The sequence below is a fragment of the Budorcas taxicolor genome, chromosome 5, assembly GCF_023091745.1.
Source record: "Budorcas taxicolor isolate Tak-1 chromosome 5, Takin1.1, whole genome shotgun sequence".
In the NCBI taxonomy this organism is placed as follows: domain Eukaryota; kingdom Metazoa; phylum Chordata; class Mammalia; order Artiodactyla; family Bovidae; genus Budorcas; species Budorcas taxicolor.
In genome coordinates, this window is record NC_068914.1 from 150795543 (window position 1) to 150807955 (window position 12413).

Genomic DNA, 12413 nt, shown 5'->3' on the forward strand with positions numbered 1-12413 from the left:
CTGTCCCCAGGGACAATATACCCCTGAACTAAAAATTTTAATAGTCTGAAAATAACAGATAGATACAAACACATGCAAGTATAAAGAGATGTAAAATTACTTAAACTATGAAAATCAAAGTATAATCTATTTCAACAAGGCATCAAAAAGAAGCTAACCTTTTGCATATAAACAACAAAGCCCTATTATATATATCACAGAAAACTATATTCAATATCTTATGATAAACCATAATGGAAAAGAACATTAAGAATGTATATGTGACTGAATTACTCTGCTGTACAGCAGAAATTAAAACACTGTAAATCAACTTGACTTTAATTTAAAAAAATATTAAAACTGGAAAAAAGAAAGCTTATCAAATTCAGCATGCCACTTTAAGAAAGGGCACCTGAAGTGCATTTTACAAAGGCTTCCATTTGATAAATAAGGGGGTCCCCTTTACAGCTTCTACTTACCTGAGCATGGTGTTTACAAACCAATTCCACTATGAGAGCAATCTTCTTTTTTTTCTCCACTTAAACAAGGTAGTGATCTAATAGTTTATTCACTGGCAGACACAACCCAATTCTTTCAATATTTTCTTCTTATCTAGATCTCTCCTGGCTGAACTCTCCTATCTTTTCATTTTCTCATAGAAGCACTTCGTATTTTCTTTGAAAGTTTCTTTAATACAAAAATGGTTCCAAAATGCACTGCAGGTGTTTCTTACGTTAACAGCTGGCAAACAGGGAATGCTAATACATCATCTGACTAATCCTGGCTGCTTCAAGAAATTCTACACCTCTTCCCAAAGCATACTCCAAGGACCACTAACCCTAGCAGGTATTCCACAAAAAAAAAACAAGGAAACTTAGGGGGAGATAAATGCTATGCATCATACCTCTTCCAAATGGAAATTAACAAATACCAGCACATTAAAGGATCAAGTAAGTTTTATAGTAAAGAATTCCACTAAGGGACCTCCATAGTGATCTAGTGGTTAAGAATCCGCCTACCAATACAGGAACACGGATTCGATCCCTGGTCCGGGAACTAAGATCCCACAAGGAATCGTGTATCATGGGAAATAAAGTGGGCTACACAGAGAAGGAGGGAGCATGGTACACAGCCAGTGAGGCTAGCTACGTAGGGAGGGTTAGGGAAAATGGGCTAAGACAGGCTGAAAACATATATTTAGTTTCCATTTCAATATGATGTTTAGTTTATTTGAAGCATTCAAAATCCCAACACTGGGTTATTCAGTGCTTCTTATATTCAGGAAAAACTCAGATTGGCAGGAAAGACAGATTGATTAACTCAGACAATCTGCAATCACCAGAAACACAACTTTTAATTACAAAGCTGAGAGAACTTGATTTTTCTCACCTAAAGAAACACTATACCTAGGAAAATTTTAAAAATATATACCTAAGAAATTCTACCTGACAGGACTGCCTTTTTAAAAATCTGGAGATGCTGACATCAAGATTCCTAAAACTTCAACTTAAACCAAAATGGCAGAAACAAAGGTATGAAATCTCCAAACTAGCCATTTCTGTGTTCAACTTCTAGAGGGACTGAAGATGAAAATGGATTCTTTCCACCACAGGTTCAATTTTTAGTGTTTTCCGTGAGCAGTGTAATCAGCAAACTCACCATCTGCATCACAGATTCTCTTAACCGTGTCTCCTCCTCAGTCAGGAGCGTCAACTCCTTGCACACCATGGCAGCCAACCCCACGTCTAAGCATTCCGGATCTGCCGCCATCTTGAAGATGAGCTCCTCATGGGAGAAGACACAATGGCGCCTCAGCCGGCGGTAGTGACTCACACACTGACGTCCAATGGGCAACTGAAAACAAGACAAGATTCTCAAATTAAAGTACTTGCTTATAACACATTCCAGAACAGAACCACTGCTTACCCCAGATCCTCTTTTTTTCTTATAAACAACACAGAACAAGAACGTCCATTTGAATGTAAGAGGTAACTATAAATATTAAAACTTTATCGCCCAGCAAGAATTTCACAAAGGCCTTCCCAAAGAAAACCCCCCAATTCCCGATGCTGAGCTTCGAGCCTAAGTGGCTGACTTCCAATCATTACGCAGTTATGCACCTCAAGCATGAGTTTCTTGACACATAAATGAGGCAGAACTCTTACACCTGTCACATGGGACTGACCTTACAGGAAAAGAAAGAAAATTACCAAGCTATAAAGATATAATCGGACATATTCAACATTGATGTTTCCACAAAACAAAACAACCAGACGCTACTACAAAGGAGGGAAAATGGAAGGGAAGGGAAGGAAAAAGCACTAGTTCACAAGGACTATTTTTTTTATAAGGACTATTTAGATGTTAGCATCTAGAAATTATTTTTAAAACTACCAGTCTGGCCTAGAAAAAATCCGAAGTGCAATCATGAGATTATGTACTTTAATTTTCCTACACGAAATAAATTACTAAATGATCACTTTTCATAAGCCAACATGATACACTCTCTGAGATAACTTCTAAAAAATCTAACACTCTTTAAATAAAACTGATACTAGCTACACTACACAAACTCTTTCTCTCTCTCCAATTTCTTTCCTTTACTCAAGTGGAAAAACTTGGATGGCTAAAGTTTTTGTTTGTATCTGAAAACTGTAACATCACAGAAAAAATAAAGTCAACCTCTGAGAACCTTTTGGAGCTGGCCTCCATTTTGAGGAAGCAGAGGGGAATCACAGGAATCAGAGCGCCAGAGCACAGTACTATCTCTGAATCCAGCACTATTTCCCCACTCTTCCAAAGAAACAATCTTTCCCAAGAAAATACATGTTGAGCTTATGTAGCAAAAAAAAAAAAAACACATTGAGCTTATGTTCGGCATTTATCTTGTCTACCAACAATATACAATTCTTTTTAAATTCTCAGGTATGTAAACATTTCTCAGCCTTAAAGCAAGAGTAAGAAGAAAAAACCATAGGACTTGCAGTTTTTAATTATCACAAGTCAGGAAGCCACATAAAATAGAACTGATTGTCCACTGTAGCTTATAAAAATTTGTACCATCACTTTATTCCAGATATAAAGCTGCTTTTACTTTTCAATTATATCACACTCTTCTCCTAAGGAGTATCAAGGACTTTCACATATATTACCTCACTTGTCTGAGGTCATTAAGTGTATCTTAGCATTTTTACATAGCAGGTAAAAAAGAATTTAGGACCAGAGAAATTAAAAGTTGCCCAAGATTAGACAGCAGTAATAATGAGCATGTTAGAGGTAGAATCATTTCCAACTCATCTCTGAATCATCTGCATTTCCACACTGTATCTACCTGGCCAAGGAACAAGTAAATCACAAACACTTAATAAATGTAAGCTGAGTTTTCTAAAATATAGTGCAAGTCCAAGACAAAGTCTTAAGCTCTGTTTTGCTCTTGCTACTTTCTAATATGTAAGAAGTTTAGAATGACTAGGTCGAGTAGGATTGTTCATTATTCAATTTCATTCATTAGCCAAGGAAACAATATGACTAATTAGCCCGCCAGGCTCCTCTGTCCATGGGATTCTGCAGGCAAGAAAACTGGAGTGGGTAGCCATTTCCTTCTCCATGGTATCTTCCCAACCCAGGGATTGAACCTGGGTCTCCTCCACTGCAGGCAGATTCTTTACTAAGCCACCAGGGAAGCCCAATTATGAAGTTTAACAAACTAAGGTGCCCATAGAAAACATAAGATCCAATATTACTAAAAAAAAAAAAAAAAAATCCCCAAAATGTCAGGAGAGGTGACAAACAGAATAATCTCACTAAAGGAAAAATAAAGTCAAATAGTGTATTACAAGTTTGCAGTTTTATGTCCCCAACAAGATGTAAAAGCTACTAATTACTTTTTTATATCTACTTCATTTACAAGCAAAATAGCAATCAATGGCAACATCATCTACACAAAAGTGTAGCCCATAGAGATCTCAGTATCATGGCTACCCTTTAAAATAATCTTTTTAAAAAGAATATAGAAAACATAAAATGCCAAGAATAAAATCAACTATCTATCAGAAGGAAAATAATAAAGGGATATTTTAAGATAAAAATCAGAACTAGCTATTTGATATGGTACGATTAATTCCCAAAGATCTGGCCACCTTTATAAAATCCAAAAAGTGCTCAAAGAAACCAGAGACTAAAGGAATTACGTTCACTCAGAGAAGATTCAGAAAACATCAACTGCTCATTTAAAATTCAAACAGAACAAGATAGTAACAAATGAAAAGAACTATAAAACCTTCCAAATAAAAACTACCTGGAACTTTCTAAATTGCAGCAGACATCCCAATCCCTACTGAATACTCATAAACCTCCCCTCCCAGCTAAGCAAATACAGCAATTACAATGCATCTCCAGGGGTGTTAGTAGACGTACAACAGCCACTTGCTATAGAACAGACCCAGTCAGCAGTGCAGAAGTTCACGGCCTCGGCGAAGTTGTAGCCTTGGTTAAACCCAGAGTGATAGGCCCGAGGGAACGTCACCACAAACTCGCCAGCACACTGATTGGTCCTGTACACCTAAACGCAAATCAGAAACAGGATACGAAAGCAGAAGAAAACAAAATGAAAACAACAGAAAAGGGAGACATTTCACCAGTTTCAAAAGAGCTTTTTAAACTTGACAACAATAAACTATTAAGCTACACATACCAAAAAATAACATCAGGGTTGAAGGAGCTGTCAGTTTCACCTCTTATAATATGATGTCACTGATAAATTAAAATAATTCATGACAAGAATTCACAGCCCAAGGAAATTTTCAAGGAGAAAACATTCCTCTCACTGAGCTACTACTAGTTTCCTAACTTGATGACATTTTTACAATTAAGAGAAGTTTTCTTTTATTCCTTTTATTCCTATGGTGTACACAGTGGGAAAGGATGAATTTCACTGTTTTTGCATGATTTTTTGGGGGGAAACTAACTGATTAGCTCCTATGTCATACGGAGAGATCCTCAAATCAGTTTTCCTGAATCTCTTGGTTTTATGATAATACTATGTCTTTTGAAAAGTCCAAGACTGTGTACAAATTAACTCTTTAAAGACAAGGCAACATTATCATCGCCCAATCTCCTTTCTCATTAAGGTTATGATAACTATTTGACTACACGCAGCAAACACTGAATTTATACTTTATCAAACATTAGTACAATTGAAAAGTAATAATCATTTTCAAAACTAAATTTAAAAGTAGAAAAGGTGTTCATTATTTTTACTTCATTATCTCATACAAAAAAAGGCTACAAAATCTTTATATGAAAGATGGAAATATGATCTCCACAAAGATAAGGATCAGTTATTAGAACTATCACTTAAGACACTGCTACTTTGATTAAATGGGGATAATAAAGAAAATAAGATGTTTACTAAAACCAAGATATACTGAAAACAAGGTTATTCTGACAGGCTGCTATACATAAGGTATGCTTCACATTTCATAACAACCCATTCTTAATGAAATAAATGTTGTTCCCTTCAGAGTATAAATTCTAATTTGGCTAGAAGAGGACATGATTTTATTCCCCATTATAAAATCAAGCATACATTATGATATACATTAACTTTAAAATACTGAAGGGAGATGCAAAAAGACTCACCGGTACCCCATGCTCCATCAACACATTGGGGTTCATGATGGTGACTAACTGATGCAGGAGGTCAGGCTGGGACTCAAACAGCTCAGGGGCCAGCTCCCTCATCACCTCCTCCAGCTGCTCTGCAGCATGAGATGGCACGCCATACCATGTCTTTGGCTCTCCCCTAGCAAAGAAGTTAACTGTTTATCCAGGCAGAGCACGGTGCCCATGAGGCCAGGGTCTCAGACTCAAATCCACTAAACCGTAATTAACTTTGTCTTGCTCTGTGGCCACAGATTATGGATCTTGAATCCTACCAACCATTTCAAAAACCTGTGCTACTATTCACAACAGGAGGTAAGGCAAGAGTATATGGACAGGTGGGTACGTAGTTTTCACTACGGAAAGGCAAGTCGAATGAACTCTTTAAGGTCGAGCAGTGAACAGCGTCTTCAAACAGGAAAGATGCTATAGGAAAAGCAAGCATTGTACCAAAGGATACTGACATACTGCCTGATTCACAGGTCCACTGGACATTCCAATTATCCCCACCATGATCAAAGTAAAAGTCAATGCCTTATAGAATATGTCTGTACAACTTCATGGAGTTCAACATTACTATCCAAGGAAATAAGCCAAGGAGAGACATTGTTGAAATCCCGAATAATACTTATGAATCTTACAAATTGTTGAAATCCTGAGTTCTATCTATGAATCTTAAGGACCAAACACTTGGCATCGGCAATACATCAGACTTCAGTGGACTAGAGTTTACTTATAATACTAATTGAAGTTCAAGGAAATTGATTTAATTAGTCATGCAATCTACAGAATAACTTAAATCGTAATACAATTCACAGTGCTGTCTCTAATAGAAACTTACAGCAATGACTGAAAATGTTCTGTATCTATGCTGGCCAATACCAGGGTCACCAGTCACAAGTGACAATTAAGCACTTAAAATGTGGTTAATCCAAATGATGAAGTAAACTTTTAATTTTAAAAAACCACACGTGGCTAGAAGTTATCATATTGCAAAGCACAGGGATGAAAGAAAGAACACCATTAGTTTGCACAGTCTGACCTGAGCAGTATCTTTCAAATGGAAAGAAAAATACCATTTGGTTAAGATCGGAATACTGGACAAGGAACTGCGTAAGTAAATACAAACAAAAACCAACAAAAAACCTTAATGAATACACATGTAACACAGGCATTTAATTTCAAATACTGAAGGTTAGTCAGATCTTGACTATATAAACTTTAAATATCCTGCCTTGTATATCAAAAGTTAAATCAAATAAATGTTCCCTGTACACTGAATACTAAGAATCATCTGGTCTAAAATCCGGGGCTTGGCTGCACACACGTTAAGAGTGGAAGTGTCAGAGACGCTGTACCCTGAGACCCCACCTTATATACCTACTTTGGGTAGAACACACTTTAAAGTCAGTTCTCCCCAACACATCACCTAATATTATCACACCTTTAGAAAGGTCACCAAGTGTGTGTGCTGTTAACAAAGACTGTGCATACCAGTGCAGGTAGTTGATGGAATAGCTCCAGTGATCTTCAATGTGCCAGCAAAAGGAGGAGAAGCACATCCCCACATAGAGCCACGGCACCTTCATGCCAGAGATGTCCACGTTGATATGTGCCAGAACAGACTGCTCGAGCACCGGCATGTTATTCAAGTTCCAACCAGAAAGTGCATATTCCTACAGAAGGAGAACAGTGTAGATGAGAGCAGAAATGACAAGAGCCCAACAGATATCTCAAGAGAGTCTTTAAAAACGGAAGTAAAAAATTGTGTTAAGTCACAATCATCTAGTCCACAGAATCTGTGCTCCTTGCTCTCTACATGTAACTCATATTCCTAATTATTTAATCCTATCTCTTAAGTGATATTTACATCTCCCTTTAATTATTCCAGCTATCTCTGGCTTACTCTACCCATGTAAGGCTTATTATTACTCCCCACCCACCCCCACAGCTTACCAGTAAAATACTGAGATTCATTTTAATAGGTTGATATTGTATTTCTATTTTATCCCTGGTAGCATAACTTACCAAAATGTTTATCGATATATTTATGGTGCCAAGATACTGTGAGGACAAAATGGAATAGGATATAGAATCCTGAATCTGTGGCAACAGTGAAGACCAAGATGGTGCAGAAAGTCAGCACCCCCAATCCCAACTATGTGCTCAGTAATGTCCAATTCTTTGTGACCCCGTGGACTGTAGCCCACCCGGCTCCTTTGTCCATGGGATTTCATAGGCAAGAATCCTGGGTAATCACTACAAACACATCTATTAACAACAACAAAAAATTTTTTGTTTCACCAAAGAGTTCAAGAGAAAAAAGAAATTGCAATTTCCAAAAAACAAAGAAAGCACAGCCAGAATGAGAAAGGAAAGATGCTGAGTTTTCAGAGGTTTCTAACTGGATATAAGCTCTGGACATGAGCTTCAAACACCCACTTTTGAAGCCATATGTGGTAGAGACTTAAAATGCTATCATCCTTGCGGCAAACAGTTCTCAAAGGGGCCTAAGGAACCCAAGTGGAGTATAAGGAACCCAGGAGACCCACAAAATCGAACTACTTTCATAACAACGCTATCTGTCTTTTTCCACTGTCATTCTTGCAGGAGTGTAGTTGCATTTTCCAGAGGATATGTGATGTGATACTGCAGAAGTCTGAATGCAGAAACAAGAGAATCCAACCGCCTTCCATTAGAAGGCTGGTAATGGTTGAACCTGGATGCCAGGGAGGAAGGGAGAGAAATTCATTATTATGTTAACTTTTAACATAATATGTGAAAGTTTCTATAATACAAAGATTAAAACCCTCAAAGTAAAAAGGTTAAATAACCAGTGACAAAGCTGAAGAGAGAATCTGTGAATGAGATAATCTGAACATTTCCCTAATGTGATTATCTTAACCTGTGCTCTACTATGACAGGAGGGAAAAAATCAATAATAAGGCTAGAAGAAGAAGACAGCCAAAAGATACAGCTTTTGATCATAAATAAAACATGAAAACCCCACTCAGCACATATTAAGTAGTCAGATATTTCTGACTGGACAGTTGGCATGATAAAGAATGAGACTGTACCATGAATAAATTGGGTCGGTGATACTATAGGGAGTTACAATGGACTGGTCAGGGTAAGACGGGACTCAAACAAGGCAAGCCAGGGTTGGAACGATGTGAGCACGCACATTCACGTTCCTGTTTCAGAACATGATTCTGTAGGCATGATGCTTACCTGCTCACAGAGACATACTACATAGAGAAGGATACAACAAGAGAAGATGAAACAGGGTCTTCCGTCTAACTAGAGACCTGGGTACGAAGGAGACTTCTAATCATGAAGAACTTTTGGAAATGGTGATGTGGGGAGGTTGGGCAGTTCCCTCTACAGAAAACAAGGATAGAACTGAACAAGATTATCAGAACAATCATTTCAAGAAACTAGAACACAATCAAAGCCAAAAAAAATTGAGAAGTATTTAGTCTTAAGAAACTAAAAGAAGGCTAAATAAAGACACTCACATAAGCAAAGACAAGAATTCACTGCTAGCAGACCTACTACAAATAGAAACAGTCCAGGAGGCTCAAATAAAAAGTATCCTGGACCCCCAGGAATGACAGAGTACCAGAAAGGGTGTACATGTGTAATGATGTAAAAAAGACTGTCAAATTCTTTTTTCTGAATTGTTTTAAAGACCATAAGATGGTTTAAAGCAATACTATACTGCCATGTTGGTGTATTATACAATATGCGGATACAACACACAATACACAAAAGAGAAAAGCAAATGAAAAGAGTTTCCAAGTTTCTAATTTACCAGAAGTCAATATAGAAATGAGGTAGAATGTGATCGGTGAAAGATAGACACTGTTGATGAAGCTGTTTTTTTTTAAAGCTGTATACTATAGTTCTTAGAAAACCACTAAATAACTCAAAATATGTATCTCCCCTCAAAAAATTTCAGGCCAATTAAAATGGTATGATGAATACCTCTGGAACACCAAAAGAAGGCGATAAGAGAGAGAGAGGAGCAAAAACACAGGAGACAGAGAAAGCAGCAAGACGGCAGATATAAACCAACCACGTTAAGTTTAAATGGACTGAACACTCCAACTAAAGTCAACCTTCACACTAGATTTTTAAGAAGCAAGATTCAAGCATATGCTGCCTATAAGAGACACAGGCCAGATTCCAAAATACAAACAGCTTCAAGGCAAAACAATGGAAAGAGATATACCATGCCAATGGTAACAAGAGACCTAGAGGGGCCATATTTTCAACTATGTATCCTTCTCCACTATGTACCTTTTTTTTTCTTACCATGTGTAGGAAAACAGGAAATAGAATTCTCAACTGTTGCCAAATATAAAGGAAAAGAAAGTGACAAAGACCAAAGAAAAAGAAATAAATGATCATCTTACTTCAGCTTTACTTTTAAAGATCATCTGTTATAATTTAAATGCATATTTGAAAACCTACCTGCCCAGATATTGAAGGAAACCTAATTGTGGACCTACCGGTGAAATGCAGTATTTTTTTCCTAAAGTCATTATCTACATTTCCAAATAGAGAGAGCTACACAAAATCTTTTAACTGCAGTTAAGTTTTAAACTAATTAAACTTGTTTTAAAATGAAAACTTAAATGATTTTTAAAGTTACTCTGAATTTATTGTTTTCAAAACAGAAGACTATTTGTAATGTCCAAATTCTACATATTTAGTGTTTTAAATGAATGTGGTCCCTAGGATTAAAGAAAGGCCATTTTCTACTAGCAAAGGCAGAGTTGGCCACAGGTAAGAAGTCTGGATACTACTGCATGCTCTGCACCTCTTCTTCCGGCAGCATCTTTCTGCGGCCATCCTTCACAGGAAATCCGCTCCCAAAGTCTTTTGAGGAGATGTCAGCTCCATACTCTACAATAACGTCTTCTTCAATGCTGCTCACCAGCCGCCAGAATTCCTTTTCTACTAGTTCTGTGGGGACCATCTACACATGGAAAACACAGATAACAGATTACAAGCTCAATACAATCATAACCCACTATAATATAACACACAGGTCAACTGAACAAAACCAATGAAAAAACAGAAGCCCTCTCAATTCTCAGAGTTGAAAAGACTGCATGCAGTCTTAGCTTTTCTGATTGAGGATGGGGAAAAGCTAAAGACGACTTAGATGAAAAACACAATGAAAACAAACAAACAAAAAAACACCACACAAAAAAACACAATAAACTTCAACTGCTTTCTTCTGCAAGCTGCTTTCCAACTAAGAAGGATAAAGATGACCCAGGACACAATGAAGAAAAAGGAAATACAAAAATCAAGGCTGAACTCTAACAGCTTTAGAAAATTATTTTATGGGGATTTTTTAAAGCCCAAGAAGCCCCAGGAAAAGCAGCAAACCTCCTAGTACAAACAGCTAAATAAAAGCAGCAACTGCCACATCTTTCATGCTTGTGTGAAAAGGACTGTGCCCATAGAGTCCACAAATAAGGGAAAGACAGAAGTCAATTTCTCAACAGGAGAGTGCACACTGCCACAAGAGAGAGTTGAAGAAACAGAAGATGACCCCAGGCCCCTGATCCTCAGATCTGGTGTTCTATCATCTTTTTCATGCCAATTCTGTTTTCCACAAAATCATGGAAGCTTTTAAAAAGCAAAACAAAAGCTTTGGACTCAGACAAATCTTTCATACTTCCCCAAAGTGACCTAAATACTCACATGGACTGGCATATTGAAATAGTCAGACTTAAAATTATCTGCCATCTCTCCAAAGCTCTGAAGCGTATACTCTCGTACAGCTTGTTCAAATCCAAAAGCTTCTCTAGGTTTATTACATTCCTGGGAAAAAAAAAATATCTAAGATTAACTTACTGACACTGAAGAAAGTATAAGGCTCTCAGGTATGACCTTCTTTGATCATTTTCCAAGGTGAAACAAATCCAGTCAACTCTAGACCACAAAACAGGTATTAATTACTTTCAGTGTGGAACCAGGAAATAATGTTCTGAAACCTCAATTGCATTCTCATGCCTTCCAGAGGAAGGTGGTCATGAGACAGCTTCAGGCTTGGAGCTGGCATTAAGCTCTGGCATCAAGACACACACCTGGAGGGCTACCAACCTGGAATCAAGCCCAGAGATGTCTATCATCCTTGGTGGAAAAAAACAAACGTTCAGGGAGGGAGGAAAGGTAATGGAGAAAGGGACAGTCACCGGGTTGCTAGGACACCCAGAGAGAAGAATGTTTTTTTTTTCTACTATCATGACTGATTTCTTAACACAAAGACTTAGAATGGAACTGCTTCTGAATCACCTAATGTTGAAAATAATAAAAAATAATTAAAAGATCATAAACATATGCTTTCAATGTATCTAAATATACCCAGCCAACTCTTTCCCTTCAACATTCTATCATATTTTGTTAAAATAAACACCAGGCATTTCATGACAGTGACATTACTATAATCTTTCAATAACAAATTTAGTACAATCAAGCCACAATTTAAAGTTTATGTGGCAGCATGAAAAGTGGATGCATAGATCCTAAGTTCTACAGCTTCATATCTGATTTTTACTTTTTTTTTTTTAATTAAAGAAAAAAACAAATAACCTACGGATTTTCTCCACTTTTATTGTTTTCCCGGAATATGAAGTCTAGCAAAAGTCTCATTCTGTAGCAAAAGAGTTATCAAACCACAGTCAGAAAAAGACACTTAAAAAAACAGAGCTGTTACATTTCCAGTCACTGTCACTCTTTTAAAAAGCCTAGCA

At 37.1% G+C, this 12413-nt stretch overlaps 1 protein-coding gene across 3 annotated transcripts in view; it reads right to left on the minus strand.

Moving 5' to 3' along the window:
• The window catches only part of KDM5A (lysine demethylase 5A), a 60481-nt gene that overhangs the window by 33155 nt on the left and 14913 nt on the right, over nucleotides 1–12413 (minus strand). For all 3 annotated transcript variants that reach the window (XM_052641234.1, XM_052641236.1, XM_052641235.1), the window contains 6 exons: nucleotides 11362–11481; nucleotides 10466–10624; nucleotides 7135–7316; nucleotides 5620–5782; nucleotides 4421–4540; nucleotides 1639–1833 (listed from right to left, as the gene is read on the minus strand). In XM_052641234.1, the coding sequence (XP_052497194.1) occupies nucleotides 1639–1833; nucleotides 4421–4540; nucleotides 5620–5782; nucleotides 7135–7316; nucleotides 10466–10624; nucleotides 11362–11481 (939 nt within the window). The remainder of the gene's footprint in view (nucleotides 1–1638; nucleotides 1834–4420; nucleotides 4541–5619; nucleotides 5783–7134; nucleotides 7317–10465; nucleotides 10625–11361; nucleotides 11482–12413) is intronic.